At 45.1% G+C, this 14,833-nt stretch overlaps 1 protein-coding gene across 2 annotated transcripts; it reads right to left on the bottom strand.

Annotated features, from left to right (window-relative positions):
• Window positions 1-236: 236 nt before the first annotated feature.
• On the bottom strand, window positions 237-14,203 carry LOC105750824 (suppressor of cytokine signaling 1). 2 transcript variants are annotated; one of them, XM_031938310.1, is made up of 4 exons: window positions 13,916-14,203; window positions 11,031-11,105; window positions 3,403-3,605; window positions 237-2,346 (listed from the first exon to the last, which is right to left on the bottom strand). In XM_031938310.1, the coding sequence occupies exon 4, from the start codon at window positions 2,296-2,298 to the stop codon at window positions 1,621-1,623; it is 678 nt and encodes a 225-aa protein (XP_031794170.1). In that variant the 5' UTR covers window positions 2,299-2,346; window positions 3,403-3,605; window positions 11,031-11,105; window positions 13,916-14,203; the 3' UTR covers window positions 237-1,620. The 2 variants fall into 2 exon arrangements, with proteins under 2 accessions (XP_031794170.1, XP_031794171.1); XM_031938311.1 differs by lacking the exon at window positions 3,403-3,605.
• Between the last annotated feature and the right edge of the window lie 630 nt (window positions 14,204-14,833).

Here is a 14,833-nt window from a genome sequence, read left to right as displayed (position 1 = left end):
ACAGTGTGCGATCAATGATCAACTAAGAAAGCCTTGGTTCTTCTCAGCAAAGTGAGCCAAAGCAATCCCAACAGACTTTGGACAGGAAATATCATTTGCATCCAGAGAGAAAACTATGAAGAATGAATATAAATCAACACATGCTAAGTTCACTTTTTTTCTTTTTCTTTTGTTGTTTTTTTTCCTCTCATGGTTTTTCCCTTTTGTTGATTTTTTTTTCTCCCAACATGATTTCTTAAGGAAATGTGTTTTTTTAAAATAATGTACATGTATTACCAATAAAAAAATTAAAAACAATAAAAAAGGACAATGCTATTTAATTGAAAAGGGCCATGAACTGGGAACCAGCAGCCTTGGGTTCTACAACTAACCAGGTATGTGAAGTCCCTTCATTTCCTGATTTCTTTTCCCATCTGTCTATAACATGGGGCATTGGACTAGATACCATTTCAGATCCTTTCAGCCAAAGGATTCTACAACTCTGGAGTTTCCTGGCCTGGAACTATTCATTTGATGCATTTCATTTATGGAAACCCACAGAGCCCCTCTCGTTTTTTGTTTTTTTCTCTTCCACTGGTCCACGCCATCCCTCAAAGGCTAACAGACTCAACATCTGCCCGAGCAGAAATTCCTGATGGGGAGAGGGTCATTCAGCCTCTTACCCTCCCCTAGCTCATACTCTGACAGAATTTCTGCTCCTCCCTGCATAAGAACAAGAGTCTGGGGCCATAATAAATTGGGAAAGCAACATGGTGGCCGTACAAGGTAACTGGCAAAGTCCTGGATGTTCACTCAGAAGCTCCGCCCTCTAGGCCCTGTCCCACTAGGCAGGCATAGAGCTCCACAAGGGTTGCTTAATTCCTCTGGCCTATCTCCTTATTTTTAATATCGGGATGAAAATCCACTCTTACCCTGCAGGGTTGTGAGTTGTCCCAAGTGGCATCTGAGCACTATAAAAGTACAAGATGCTAGATTAATGCTTTGTGTGTTATTATGGATAGAAAGGAAATTTATCTCCATCTTTTGAACATCTCCATCTTTTTTCCCTTTCTCTTATCTATTAATCTGGCTCACAAGCCAAAAACCTCTTTGTGACCCTGACTCTCGGAGTTCATTAGCCTTGGTTAGAGAAGCAAGGAGAGAGGGTCAAGGAGAAGGCCATGGGTCTCAACCCATCCCTCAGGATTATTAGAAATCCTCCACTGGGGTCTGGCCAAACCTGGGCTTGTTACTGGGATGGAGAAAAGCATCTCCATTAGGAATGAGGAGGTACATTGGAGGCGGCCTTTAGCAGGGAGAACGAAACCCACTTAAGAAAGGGTCCCATTACATCTCCCCTCCCTCTCCTCTTAAAGACTGTGCTAGAATGAGCTCAAGTCTGGCTCTAATATAGGACTCCTGTAAAGCTGGAAGGACTAAAGGGGATCGGTGGGTGAGCAAGGATGGGACAACGGTCCCCTTCCCATCCCATGGGAAGAGTTAATTCAAGAGTAAGCATGAGTCTCTTTCCATCCATCCCCTGCCATTAAAACAGGTCTTCCCAGAGGAGCTAGTCCATCTGCACAGTGGAGCACAGAGGCTCGATCCCCAGGCACAACTACATGGAAGTTGGCTCAGAGCCTACTTTGGGTGGTGGTGGAGAGGGAGGGGAATCCTTGGGGGCATCCGACCCCCTTCCTGCCAAGGCTGAGGGGGGTCTATGATGTCCTCCTGCTCCGCGGCCTTTGCTCTGTGTTCTGCCCTGAGTCCAGCTGCCCCCCAAGCATGCGGGCTTTGTTGGAGCAAGTCCTGCTGCTGGGGCAAGCTTTGGCTCCTTCTTAACGGGGTGGAGAAGACCAGTGGCAAGCCCTCCTTACAATAAAGGGAGCTGGTCCGAGTCGCCTCCTCCGCCATCTCAAGCAGCTTCACCACACAGTCCGAACACAAGTGTTTCAGCCAGAAGTAGCCCTTGTGGAAGGTGATCCGCAGGCTGATGGGGCCCGATGGAATCCTGACACTCAAGCTGAACAGGCAGTCCTCCTGGGCACTGTCCCGCAGCAGATAGGTGCCCACGGGCTCCATTTCTAGCCGGGCGTGGGCCTCACGCACTGACAGAGGCCCCCAGTAGAAGTCACGGGTTTGCAGGACGCTGAGGGAGCGCTCTACTACCTCCCATTCGTGGTTGCGAAAGGCCCGGAAGCGAGTGGGCAAGCTGGACCGAGCGGGGATGAAGGGAGGCACCGGCTGCTGCCGAGAGGGAGGTCTCCCTGGTTCTCGGTGAGCTGCCGTGCCGGCCCTCCCTCCGAGCATCTCCCACATGGCCCATGAGTCCAAGAGCGAAGCATCCTTAGCGTCTCTACATCAGACCTGGGGGTGAAAGGGGAGGAAAGACTTGGCTGAGTAGTGATAGCTAATGTCTACCCGGCTCCCGGTTAGGGGGCACAGACCCCAGGAGACGAGAACCGGCCCATTCCCCAACCCCTTTTTTCAATGATACTCCATTTAAGGTACATTTTAAAGACAGAAAATGGAAAACAAAGTGTTTTTTTTAATATCAAATATCAAAAATCTCAATAAAAGGATGGTTCACACCTCTCAGACTGGCTAAGATGGGAGGAAAAGATAATGATAAATGTTGAAGGGATGTGAGAATATTGGGACACTGATGCATTGGAACTCTGAATGGTTCCCAGGTCAACAACGATGTTGCCCAACAAACGAGGGAAGGGGACATACTGTAATGACGCTAGCCTTCTGATGTGATTCATAAAGTGGCTTTGGGAGCGGGGAAGCTCTGAGCCATGGAAGCATCACCCAGAGAGTCAGAGAGCCGCCCAGGTAAGGTCCTCAGAAGCTCGCTATTGGCCAGGGTCGATGCTGGTAACCCCCAGTGTGAACCTTCTCTCTGCCGGGGCAGATCTCAGCCACCTGTGCCTTTTAATGATGTCCTGTATCCAAGATCTTGCTGAAGTCTTCCTCCAGGTCGACCTTTTTAAACTGAGGGGTAATAGCACAGACTCAGACTGTTCATATTTACTCTCACCATGTGAGCGGCCCATTGCCTAAAGGGCACTAACAAGTCTGTCCCCCCAAAATCGACCAGTCTCTTTCCTCCATAATTACCCTTGAATTTTACTTCCATGAGCACAGGGACATCTGCTGCATTTAAAGGCTTCCCCTCCCCCCCAGTCACCCACCCACTCAATTATAGACTTGGCTATTACTGTGAATCCAGAATTTCGGCTCCTTGAAGGAAGGGATGACAAGGCTTTTGCCTTTCTTATAACTCTGTCTCTTAGCACAAAATGAGTAATTAAGGAATGCCTCTTGACTGACTCACTGACACTCCCCATCCCACAACTTTGAGGCCTTCTCTTAAGGCATGGAAGGGTTCCAAGTTTTTTTAGTGGAGAGTATAGCCACCTTGAGGAGATAAATCACAGGTCCTGGGAGCCGCCAAGTATGGAGTTGGTCAAGTATTAGAATTTCACTGAAAATTCGGGCCACTGAAATGTCAGATGAAGTCTCTGTCCCCCAAAATATTCTCATGGGCAAAACACAGACAACTGCACTGAAGCCGTACTAATTGGAACGAGGGCACCTGCCAGGTTGAATTAGTGAAAAGTCTGAAAAAAACACAAGATTTTTAACAGCATAAAGAATCAGTATCCTAGCAGGGTAAACTTGCTACAGATGTGGCCCACCCATTCTCATTCCTCAGTAGGTCACGATAAAATTGTACCCAGGAACACGCTTTCTGCCACCACCACAGTCTTCAATTACATGTCAAACTAATGTACAAAGCCCTTCTAACAAAATCGCTAGCTCAGGAGCCTCAAAGCAGCACTCACGGTGACTGACAGCCTCTGGGATTTAATGGAGAATTGGAGGTGAATGCTTCCAACAAATTGTTTTTAAAGTAATGTGTTTATTCCCCAGAAAGACACAAAAGCCCAAGTTTCCCTAAGCGTTACATTAGTGGAACCCTACCAAGACTGGCTTTTAAAAAAAAACACAACACACTTCCAATTAAAATAAGACAAAATAAAAGCAGTCAATAGGTATGTATTTCTGTTTCTTAGTAGCTTTCCCCATCCCCGTGTTATTCAGTAATACTTAAAAACAATTTGGCTTTCCTTGCTCGTTTGACAAGTGAAAGCTATAAATTACTTCAGAGGCCAGGCCCAGGACCTTCTAGTCTGGGTCCAGTGACCAGGAGAGCCCCGACATGCTACCTGAAAACAATTATGTCTGTCCATTATTAACAGGAACAGGCTCTGACAGGAATACATGCTGTACTTCTGCCCATTATCCAACAGGACTAGATAACTTATCACATGGATCGGTCTAGATAAGCCTTTTCTTCCCAAGTTCCATTGGCTCCTGGGGCCAAGGAGGGGCCTTTGATAATGGTTAAAGGAAAATCCCATTGATAAAAACCATTTGTAGACATTTATATATTTTAACTACTGGGATGGCTTTTTACCATCTACATAATTGGGGTGATTTCTGTGATTCTGCGTACACTGAAGTAAATTTTTCCCACGTGTTCAAAATAATGTCTGTCAGCCCCTGAATGACAGAGATTCACGGCCAAGGAAACACGGCCATAAAATGGCCGACAGTTTTCACCTAGGGCTTGGAACCGGGCTATCTTTTGGACCAGGATTTACCGAAAAGAATACTTTTCTATTCGATCACTACCTCGTTAGGTTTTGAGGAGGATTTCAGAGGAACAAAGTATTAACAGAAAGGAGAGAAAACAGACCATCTTAATTTGGAGGATTTTTCTCCCACTGTTGTTGAGAAAATGGGACAATGGATTCACTCTTTCTGGAGCAAAGAAACTTAATGGTTCTTTCGGAACACATATGTTAGTGTCCTTTAGGCTCATATGACACTAGACACCCAAGAGCTGCCCTGTTAGCTTAGAGGAAAACCCCAGAAAGGTACATCAATCCTCATTCCAGGAGACAGGGAATTTACAGATTACGGATTACAGGAAATTACAGGAGGATCCTGGAAGAGAAAGGAAGAGGAAATAGCTGGCAGCTTATTACACCAGTATTAGGCTGGCATCCAACAGATCTCGCTTGTGAGTTGAGATCAGCGCTCAGAATGCTTAGCTTTCTCGTTTTCAAAATGAGATGGCTGAACTGGAAGACGCTGAAATCTGATGACTTAAAATTATTATTGTCCCATTTACAGGCAGAGAAACCAAGGTGGGACGTGGTTCATTGTGACTTGCATACAGACCATAAAGTGAATCAGCAGCACTCAATCAATTTATTCAAGCTTAGATCTGAAGCTTTTAACCCAGTTTTGTGCCACAGGAAAGCCTAGGGACTCTTCAAAAATTATAATCTCAAGTAATTGAAGAAAATGTCAAATTTCAATGAGAGGTTGGTGAAAATAAGGAAGTTTATGGACCCACTGAAATCTCTCCCCAGTCTACAGCAGAGAGACCAGGTCGAGCACCCTGGAGCTAAAGAAGCTCCTCCTTATACAAGCTTCTAGTGCATGGAGTGTTCAGGTATTCAGCCTTTCCTAGTCAAGATTTCACTTATAAGACCAGCCCTCCACTCTCCCGAGGGCAACGTGGCCATATTCTTGGAATATGTCATCCTGTCCCCCACATCTCTTCCTGCCCATGAACTGAGCTGGAATTTTGAGAAAAAGCTTACCTGAGGTTACAGGTTTAATCCCAAGGAGAGGCTCAGGTCTGAGCAAAGACAAATATTTGGACTCCTCCTTTTCCCACCCCATCCACGTCCCCCTCAGCAGGTTTATCTGCTTTCTCTCAATCTTTTTCTCAATCTCTCCTGGGAGTCCCTCCCTGCCCACCCTCAGGATCACAATAAAGGATCTGAACCAACTAGAGAAAGTGCGTTCTTTGTTTGGGACAAGGGTATTTGGTAGAGGTACCTCACTCCCCCTTGTGTGTGCGCGCGCTCTCTCTCTCTCTCTCTCTCTCTCGACTTAAGAAAGTCCCTTTGGTGTCAGAGGGGAGTTGATTGCATAAGCTCATATTCCAAAGCCTCTTATGGGTACAGGTATGACCCCGGGCTCTTGGAGACTATGCCAGTGGCAATCTCTAGGGAATCCTACCAAGCCGAGACAATTTCCTGGATTGTCCAGTGATGGATTGTAGATGAGGCATCAGAGGACCAGCCTAGCCAGATTTAGAGTCATTCATCACCAGGGACTAGCTGCTTCTTCAAAAGCAAATAACAAAGATTATATACAGTTGGGGCTCTTAATGCTGGGGTCCATGAACTTTAAAAAAAATTTTTTTTGATAACCATTTTCCAATAAAATTGGTTTCCTTTGTACATTTTACTTCATAAATTTAAAATCATTATTCTGAGAAGGGGTCCAGACTGCCCAAGGGATCCATGACTGCCCCCCAAAATTTAAAAATCCATGATCTACTATGTGATAGAGGGATTGTGATCCATATCAGTGACAGAAATACCCAGGTTGGTGAAATGATAAACCACTTTAGCAAGGAAATAGTACTAAGTGAAGGATGTAGCAGGTCAGCATTTCATGAAAGTGACGAAAAGAGCTGAGGATGCAGGATGGGAAACCAAGACCAGCCCCAACCTGCCCAAGTGATTTCTATCCAAACACACTAAGGCCTTATTGGTGCTTAGGATGCTTATTTCGGGAATGAGACACTCATGAACAGAGCAGGCTTGAGTCACCGGCAACCTTTGGGGAGGCCCTTCAGGAGCTGCTGGTCCTTCCTTCTCGGAAGGTCATTCTTACGCTTCCAGAACATAGGCACTTAAAGTGCATACTAGGAGTAAGGAGGACCTCGATGCAAGTCCATGCATTATTAGCAGGTGGGGAAATGGGAGAAGCAGCCTCAGTTCTAGGACCTTGGGGCAGACCTCCACTACTTTATCAAACACATTTGTCTATAGAACAAACATCCTCCTTTCCCTCTCTCTTCCTACTCTCCCAAATGCCAGTAACCAGTAACCAGCTGAGTGGGATAATTTTGCGTGTGTACAACTTAATTCAAAAGCTCTTAACCTTCGAGGGGTCGAGGAGTCTGAGGCTCTGTGAACCTGTATAGGAAAGTAAATCACATCTCTATTTTCACTAACTTCTAATTGAGATTCAGCATTTCCTCCAATTATTCGAAGCCTTCACTGTGAGAAGGGGTCCTTAGTCTTGATCAGGGAGGGGTCCCTGGTACAAGGAAGGGAAAGAAGCCCTGCTTTAGTTTAAGGACAGGACTTTCTAATGGAAACTACCAGCCGTGAAAAAAGAAATTCTAAACAAACTGCATTGTGCTAGTTTATAATCAAGATACGTATACCACAATTCACTTTTAACTTCCAAGTCTCCCAAAAAGTTACTGGATGACTCAAGCCATTGACATTTGGTAACTTTAGCAAAAGCTATGCTCTTCAAGTCCACTTTGTGGCTGTCTTGAATCCCTTTTTCATTTGTTAATTGGGATTTAGTTATCGAAAATTTCTATGCAAAAAAAAAAAAAAAAAAAAAGTACTGGTAAAGGGAATAAGGGGATGCCGCCTTTATGAATTTTAAAGGCACTAAAACTGTTTCCTCCGGCTCTTCCCCAAGTATAGATTCAGCTGAAATGGTGTGTAATCACTTCTCCTGCTCAGAAGAGGATGCTTTCTCCCCATCCTCAAGGACAATCGATACTTACTGTCCACGGGGACAAATTTAAGCTGACTGGGTCAATGCCCAGTGTCTCTGAACCAAAAGCCCTGGTGCCTTTGAGACTGGCTCTCCCTGAGGGAAGTTTGGCACTGCTGGGACCTACACTGACTTATTCAATAACCTCAGAAGTTTAATATATTATTATATGATAATATTATATGATATATTATTAAACATATTAATATTATCATATATTATTAAGTATATTAATAATATTATTATTGATTATATTAATTATTATATTATAATATTATTGAGTATAATAATATTATTAAGAATTAACAATATCAACAAAAGCAATAGTTAGCTTTGATAGTATTCTTTAAGGTTTTCTAAATGATCTCCTTTGATTCTCACGACAATCCTGTGAGATAGATACTGTTATTATCATTCCCAAAGCACACGTAAGGAACTAAGGCAAGAAGCCCTTAAGTGACTTGCCCAGGATCACCCCAGCTAGTAAGTGTCTGAGGTGAGATTTGAATTCAGTTCTTACTAACTCCAGGCCCAATTCCTATTCCACTGCGCCCCCCAACTGCTTCTAAAAGAAAGACTGCCCACAAATGAGGATTTTCTATTTCTTATGGGATGTCAATTATTCTTATCAAAGGACAGCACAGAACTGTGTTTACTGAGATGGTAGAAACACATATACCCTAATGTAAGCACATAAATCCATTTATTCTTTTATCTATGAAAGTTAGAATACAATGCTGCTGAGGGTTGGGACACCAGGTTTCTAACATTTGACCCTCATTTGGGCCTTTCTGAATCATAAAGGACTTATTACAAATTTTAGAAAGATGGCATCTTGCTAGGATCAAAATAGAATTATCGAACCTGGCAAAGGACTTTTCCCTGACCTCAATAAGCAAAATGCATGACAGCGTGGGATAGTAGATTTGTCGCTCACTCGGCCAACCAGGCTGAATGTCACCCAAAGACCACACTAAGACTTAGAAGAACTTGAATTCAAATCCTGCCTGATCCTAAGGAAGTCCTTCTGAGACTGCTTCCACTACTATAAAATGAGCAGACTTTTAAGGTTTGAGTCTTGCAGTGCTGGGAGTTCTGGGATTCTGGACCAACCCGGCATTCTATCTCATTTCCAATTCTCTGAGACTAGCTCGGGCTGGGCTTGATGGATCGGTTGGGGAGAGGCTTTCCCAGGAGTACCAAGGCAAGGGGCAAAGACGCCCGGAGGGTTAATTAAGAGCTCTTTCCTGGGCCTCATTCATTTGGCATTCGGGGAACAGAATCACTGCCTATTGTCACAGGCGACATGGAATCCTGCCCGCTGAGATGATTAGCAGGGCTTTCAAATCGAAGCCCACGCACACACGTGACCGTGCACATCCTATGAACACAACCCGTTCCCAGCTCTGGAGGCTGCCAAGTGTGAAACAGCCAGGGGAGAGCTGCCTTTGATGCCAAGAGGAGCCAGATCCTACCTGTTCTAACAGCATCACACTCGCCTCTCCATCGATCTGTCTCTGGCCTAACCAGGCTGGAAGCAGCCGTCACCGGGGAGTGTCTCTTCTGGCTCTGTACCCTAATCAATTGTGTGCCACAGACCACAAGGACTACTTAAGCATTAGGTGAACCGGGGAACAGGAGAAGGGACCACGGCCCCCCAAGCTCACACTAAGGGAACGATGTTCCAGCCGAGCCAGAACACGGCACTACCTCCAACGCTGCCCAGTTTGATGCCAGCCCCAAGCCGACAGCCATACACATAGCATCTGGAACGTTCAGATCCCGGGCACGGGGCCAATCATCTCTCAAAGCCTTGGGCCCAGGATAACTGGAGGATAACACATCCTCCAGTAACTCAGAACAAAGCACAACTGGAAACTCCCTGAAAAACCTAGGCCAGTTCTGTGTGAGCCTAGCAAGGTTAATGGTGCCAGTCATTGAATGGTGTAACACCACGAGAAACTCCATGATTTGTGGACCTGGAAATGTGTCCGTCCTCCTTTTGGGGGAGAATGGAGAAACCATTGATGTCATGATGACAAGAAACTGAGAAAAGGACCTGATGCACAAGGTGGGAGTGGACTGGATCAGATCACTCTCAAAAGAAATAAAAGGCACACAGAAGCATGATAATTACTGCTAATGATAACTCACATTTTTACAACTATTTTACAACCAGCTTTTCCAATAGCAATCCTGAACAACAGGTAGGTCAAGTAGCATTTATGCCCCTTGTGTAACAGATGGGGAAACTGAGGCTTAGAACTTAGAGGATTTACTCAGCTTACCAGTATCAGAGCTGGGATTTGAACTCATATCTCCTAACTCCAAATCAACAGCTCTACCCACTACACAAAATTAACATTAAAAGATTATCTTTTTTTTTTACACCTGAAGACCGGTTCTTTGTTATAAACTAACAGATGACAAATCTCCATATTATAAATACATATTCGCAAATATCATTGAAAATTCAAAAAACAAATTCTTAGGATTTTATGTTCCTGACACACGAACATAGAGACTTAGCAGAAGAAATTAAAATTATGTGGAGACAAAATGCTAAAAGATTATCTTACAAAACATTATGGAACTTGGTCAAAAGAAACGGGTCCGCAGAACTGTTCTCTATGACCTAGCTCCACATGGGGAAAACCAGAGCTGCCCTTTTTGTCAGTTGCCCAGGAGACCCCCTACTGCCAACAAGTCTGCCCTATTACCCCAGCCACAAAACCACATCTATAGAAATCCTTTTTAATTCCTGCCTTCTTAGGTATCACGGCTATGACTCTGGACTCCATTCTCTCCCCCGGATGCTTAACATTTGAGATTCTACCAGCAGCATCCATGGTTCCAGATTTCCCACAGATCCTCTGATGGTGAAGGGGTGAGGGAAGAGGAGAGAAGAGATGTCATCGACCACAGGCAGAGAGGAAACACATGGAGGTCCTGGAGTCTTGACTTAAGCAAAACTCTGGCTGACTGTTCCAGGGTTATAGGATGGAGGGCTGCGAGGGATCTCAGAGGCCAGCTGAGCCACGGAGGTAGAAATAACTTGAATCCTAGATACAGATGAGGTTCAGAAGAGACTCATCCAAAGCAGCATGGGGAGTAAGTGGCAGAGATGGGATTCAAACCAAAGCCTTCTGGCTTCACAGCCATTGTATTTAGAGGCAGGACTGTATCCCCAAATAATAATAATAATAATAATAATAATAATAATAATAATAAATAGCATTGACCTAGAGCTTCGAGGTTTGCAAAGCACCTTATAAATATAATCTCATTTGATCTTTACAACAAATATAGGAAGTAGGTACTATTAGTATTCCCATTTTATAGATGGGGAAAGTGAGGCAGAAAGAAAGACTTACCCAGGACTACACAACTAGCGAGGGTCTCGGGCCAGTTTTGAACTCAGATCTTCTTAACTCTTTCACCATAATAACCTTGTGGAAGGAATAATGCAGATATTAGTATTCCCGTTTTATAGATGGGGAAATTGAGGCTCAAAAAGATGACATCACTGGCCGACAGCTCATAAATGTCCTAGACGGGATTTGAACCCAGGCCTTCTGACTCCAAGTGCAGTGCTATTTCAATTATATTTTAATTTGGCAAAGGTCTTGTAGATGATCCTCAGAGCCGCAGAATCTTGGTATAGGTCAGGAAGGAAATGCAAGTATCACTGTGCTTGAAGCCCCAGGGTAGTACAAACCATGCACCCAAGTCCCTCATCGATCTTTCTAAGGCTTAACCTGGTCTCTTAATATGCATTTCACTTAAAGTGATTTTGTCCTCAATTTGTTATGCATGAAAGGGGAGAACTTGACATTCTCTGGAACCTGCAACTTCCTCTACAGCCACTGGAGAGGAACAGTTGGGGAAGTACCAGCTTTCTTTCCCACCCCCTCAACCCTAAAGTATGGGGAAGCCCAGCCATGGCTAGGGAGGGAGGGAAGGAGGCAGGCAAGCAGGGGCAAAGCGATGGAAACCAGCTGGTCTTTGCTTTTGTGCTGCCGCACTAAAAACAAAACTGTTCGACAGCAACATTGGGGACATGAGCAAAGTGGCCTCAAACAATGAGATAATCTTGGAACTGGAAACACCTTCAGAACTCCTCCGGTCCAACCCTATTGCAAGGCGGGGAGAGAAATTCCCTCTTCCAGTATGATTGTAACCTACATTGATGCTTCTTCTCCATCCAGGGCCACAAAAAACTCACAGCAAATGATGCAGGTCAGTCGACTCCCGTTTTCCTTCCCCTAGAATAAATTCATGTCTCCCCCAAAAAGTGACAAGAGTAAAAAATGAGAGACTCCCATGATCCTTGGCTAGGGGTCACGGAAGCCATCAATCCTCAGATTCTAGAATTTCAACTTTGAAGAGGACAGTATCCAACCCCAGCTCCACTTTAAAGATGAGTCCCTCACATCCCCAGTCAGCCAGACCCTCTCAATGTGTTAGTATCCAACTGGAGTTCCCTCAACAGAACAGAAGGTCTGTTCCATATCCCTACAAACAGCTAGAACGTCTCCTCAGCTTTTTGTCACACATTTGCCTTGGTCTGAAAGCCCAGAAACACCCCCAGCACCTCAGCAGTGGGAAAGAGAAAGATGCGCAAGCACACTTCTAAAACTTGGGTAGGTCTGGAGGGGTTGGGGACCACAAAGAAATGGCGCAAAAATTGCAAACTTTAGAGTCACAAGGGTCTGCTGGGTCACCCCAGACACAAAAGAAGCCTCCACTCTCACACATGAACATACGTGGTTTAATTTTTAATCAAGCATAACAATAGCTGGCATTTATAGAGAGCTTTAAGCTTTGCTAAGTACTTTTTACAAGTGTCACCTCAAAACAATCCTGGGAGGAACATGGTGTATTATCCTCAAATTACAGGAAAAGAAATTGAGGCAGGCAGCAGTTAAGTAACTTGCCCAAGATTACCAGCTAGTTTGTGAAGTTGGATTTGAACTCAGGGCTTCCCTGACTTCCAGTGCTCTATTCACTGAGCCACAATGGGTGCTCTAAGTAGGGGAATCAAGCCTCCTAAATCTTGAGCAGGATTCTTTCTTCTCGTATACACCAATGTCCCACCACTATTTTGTCCTATCTTTTTCTGTCTCCCCCACTGAGCCAAGGACAGTAGCAATTCATTAAATACATACTTCTCAAACGGAACTTGAAAGGCAGGGGGGCCTAGTGGGGGCCAAGGCGGCCTCACAGCCAGGAAATCTGGGTTCAGGTCCATTCTCTGACACACAATATCAATGAGTGATCACTGACATTCTGATTGTATCCATCTTATAGATGAGGAAGTAGAATTTGGAGAGTTCAGTGATTCGTCTGCATACAAGGAAGCCTTTTGAGCTGGGCCTCCTGACTCCCAACCCAACATCCTCTGCTCAACACATCGAACCACAAGATGCTGTTATTAATATGAAGCTTTGAACAAATCCCCTCCCCCTCGATTTCTCTTTAATCCCTGTAAATCCTCAGAAAAGCCTGTGCATACAGCAAGTGTGATATCAGAAATATCACAAGAATTCAGTCAGCACATACCGTGTACAGGAAGCACCTGATTGGGCCGTGGGGGGTCATACATAGTGATGACAAGACACGATCCCTGCCCTCACGGGTCCTTCAATTTCATAAGCAAGTAAAGATGGGAAAATAGAAGTCACACCGAATGGGTCCATTAAAGAAGGCCCAGGGAAAAGAATGCTACATAGGGGCCAGCCTAACCTGTCCGTACCTTTGGTCTTCTCTTGCCCTTACCTGCTGCCAAATAAGGTTTGCGTATGATTAGGATAATAGCTGGTATCTATATAACCCCCTAAGGTTTTACAAAGCCCTTTACACTCATCTCCCAATCGCTACTATACTCATTTAACAGATAAAGAATCCGAGGCAGACAAGGATGATGGGATTTGCCAGAGATGGAACGCTTAAGAAATGTCTGAGGCTGAATTTGAGCTCAGGACCAGCACTCAACATCTCCCCCCTCCAACTACGTGAATAGAAGCCATTATGAACCCCAGCAACTAAAAAAAAGAAGCTTAGAAATTGCCGACACAAGGTCATCCTCTCTACCAGCAGCCCTCGGTACCTTTAGGCAAGTAAGCAAGAGCAAGAAAACTTGGGGCTGTCTCCTCTGAAAGGAAAAAGGCCAGAGATCCCCCACCCCAAGCCCAAATCTCCTCTCTTGTCCCTCCCAAGTCCAGAGGGTCCCAGAGGGCATCCTTCCAAGGTGAATTACCTTCAGGTGACGCCCCCACCAATGAAAGGCCAGTTTCAGACCCCTGTGGCAGTTCCTTCCCAAGCCTGAGAGAGAGCTCCAGTATCCTCCATCTCCATCCTATTCCTGAATGTTAAAGAGAACAAAAGAGATTCACTCAGGTGGAGAAAATGATTTCTGAAAGCCCTTTCCAATTAGAAATTCCAAGGCTCAAGATGCATTCATTGATCCATAGCACACCAGTGAGAGGATGCTGCCTGTCTCTTTTGGAGAGAAGACTGATCCTTTAAGACTCTCTTTGCATCTCCCCAAGTGCCTAGAATGGGGCAGTCCAATAAAGCCTTGTTATTAGAAGAACTTCACGCTCATACTAATACCTTTCCCCGAAGAGGCAAAGGAAGGAAGGAAGTACAGGTAAAGCCTTTCTGGATTTAGTCTCTGCCCCCGGGAGAAGAAGAGCGATTTTGAAATAAGAGTTAGAAAGAGATGATCCTCCTCCACTTAGCGAGATCGGATGGTGTGCAAGGGCTCGGGAATCAGCCGCTGCCCGGGACTGGGGCCTCTTCCTACCTTACCCAGAGCCTCATGCCTCCAGTCCCAGATGGAGAACGGGGCAGTTGGATGTAGGCACCTGCTTCCCCTCCCCAGCTGAAGAAGCAGCAAGGGCGCCTCATGTGCTTGTTTGTATTGACTGGTGTATTCGTACGTGTCCGTGAGAGAGGAAGAACGAGCAGCGGCACCCAAGGACCAGTGAAAGGGGGAGGTGAGAGAGAATGTGTGTTACCAAAATATCTTGAGACCAGTTCTTGGAAACACGCAGCCAGCCTGCTCAGCTCTATCAAGCCCTCACTTCCTGTGAAGTACACTGAGACATTTTCATCTTTCCACCAAAAGAAAGGAAAATGCAAACAAAACCAAACCCCCTCTCCTGGGGACAGA

This window comes from Sarcophilus harrisii, chromosome 5, assembly GCF_902635505.1.
Source record: "Sarcophilus harrisii chromosome 5, mSarHar1.11, whole genome shotgun sequence".
Classification (NCBI taxonomy): domain Eukaryota; kingdom Metazoa; phylum Chordata; class Mammalia; order Dasyuromorphia; family Dasyuridae; genus Sarcophilus; species Sarcophilus harrisii.
This window is presented reverse-complemented; position numbering and strand designations above follow the sequence as displayed.

What these genes read in the sequence shown, in the direction of transcription:
- LOC105750824 (XM_031938310.1), bottom strand. Translation starts at nt 2,298, where the DNA reads ATGTGGGAGATGCTCGGAGGGAGGGCCGGCACGGCAGCTCACCGAGAA.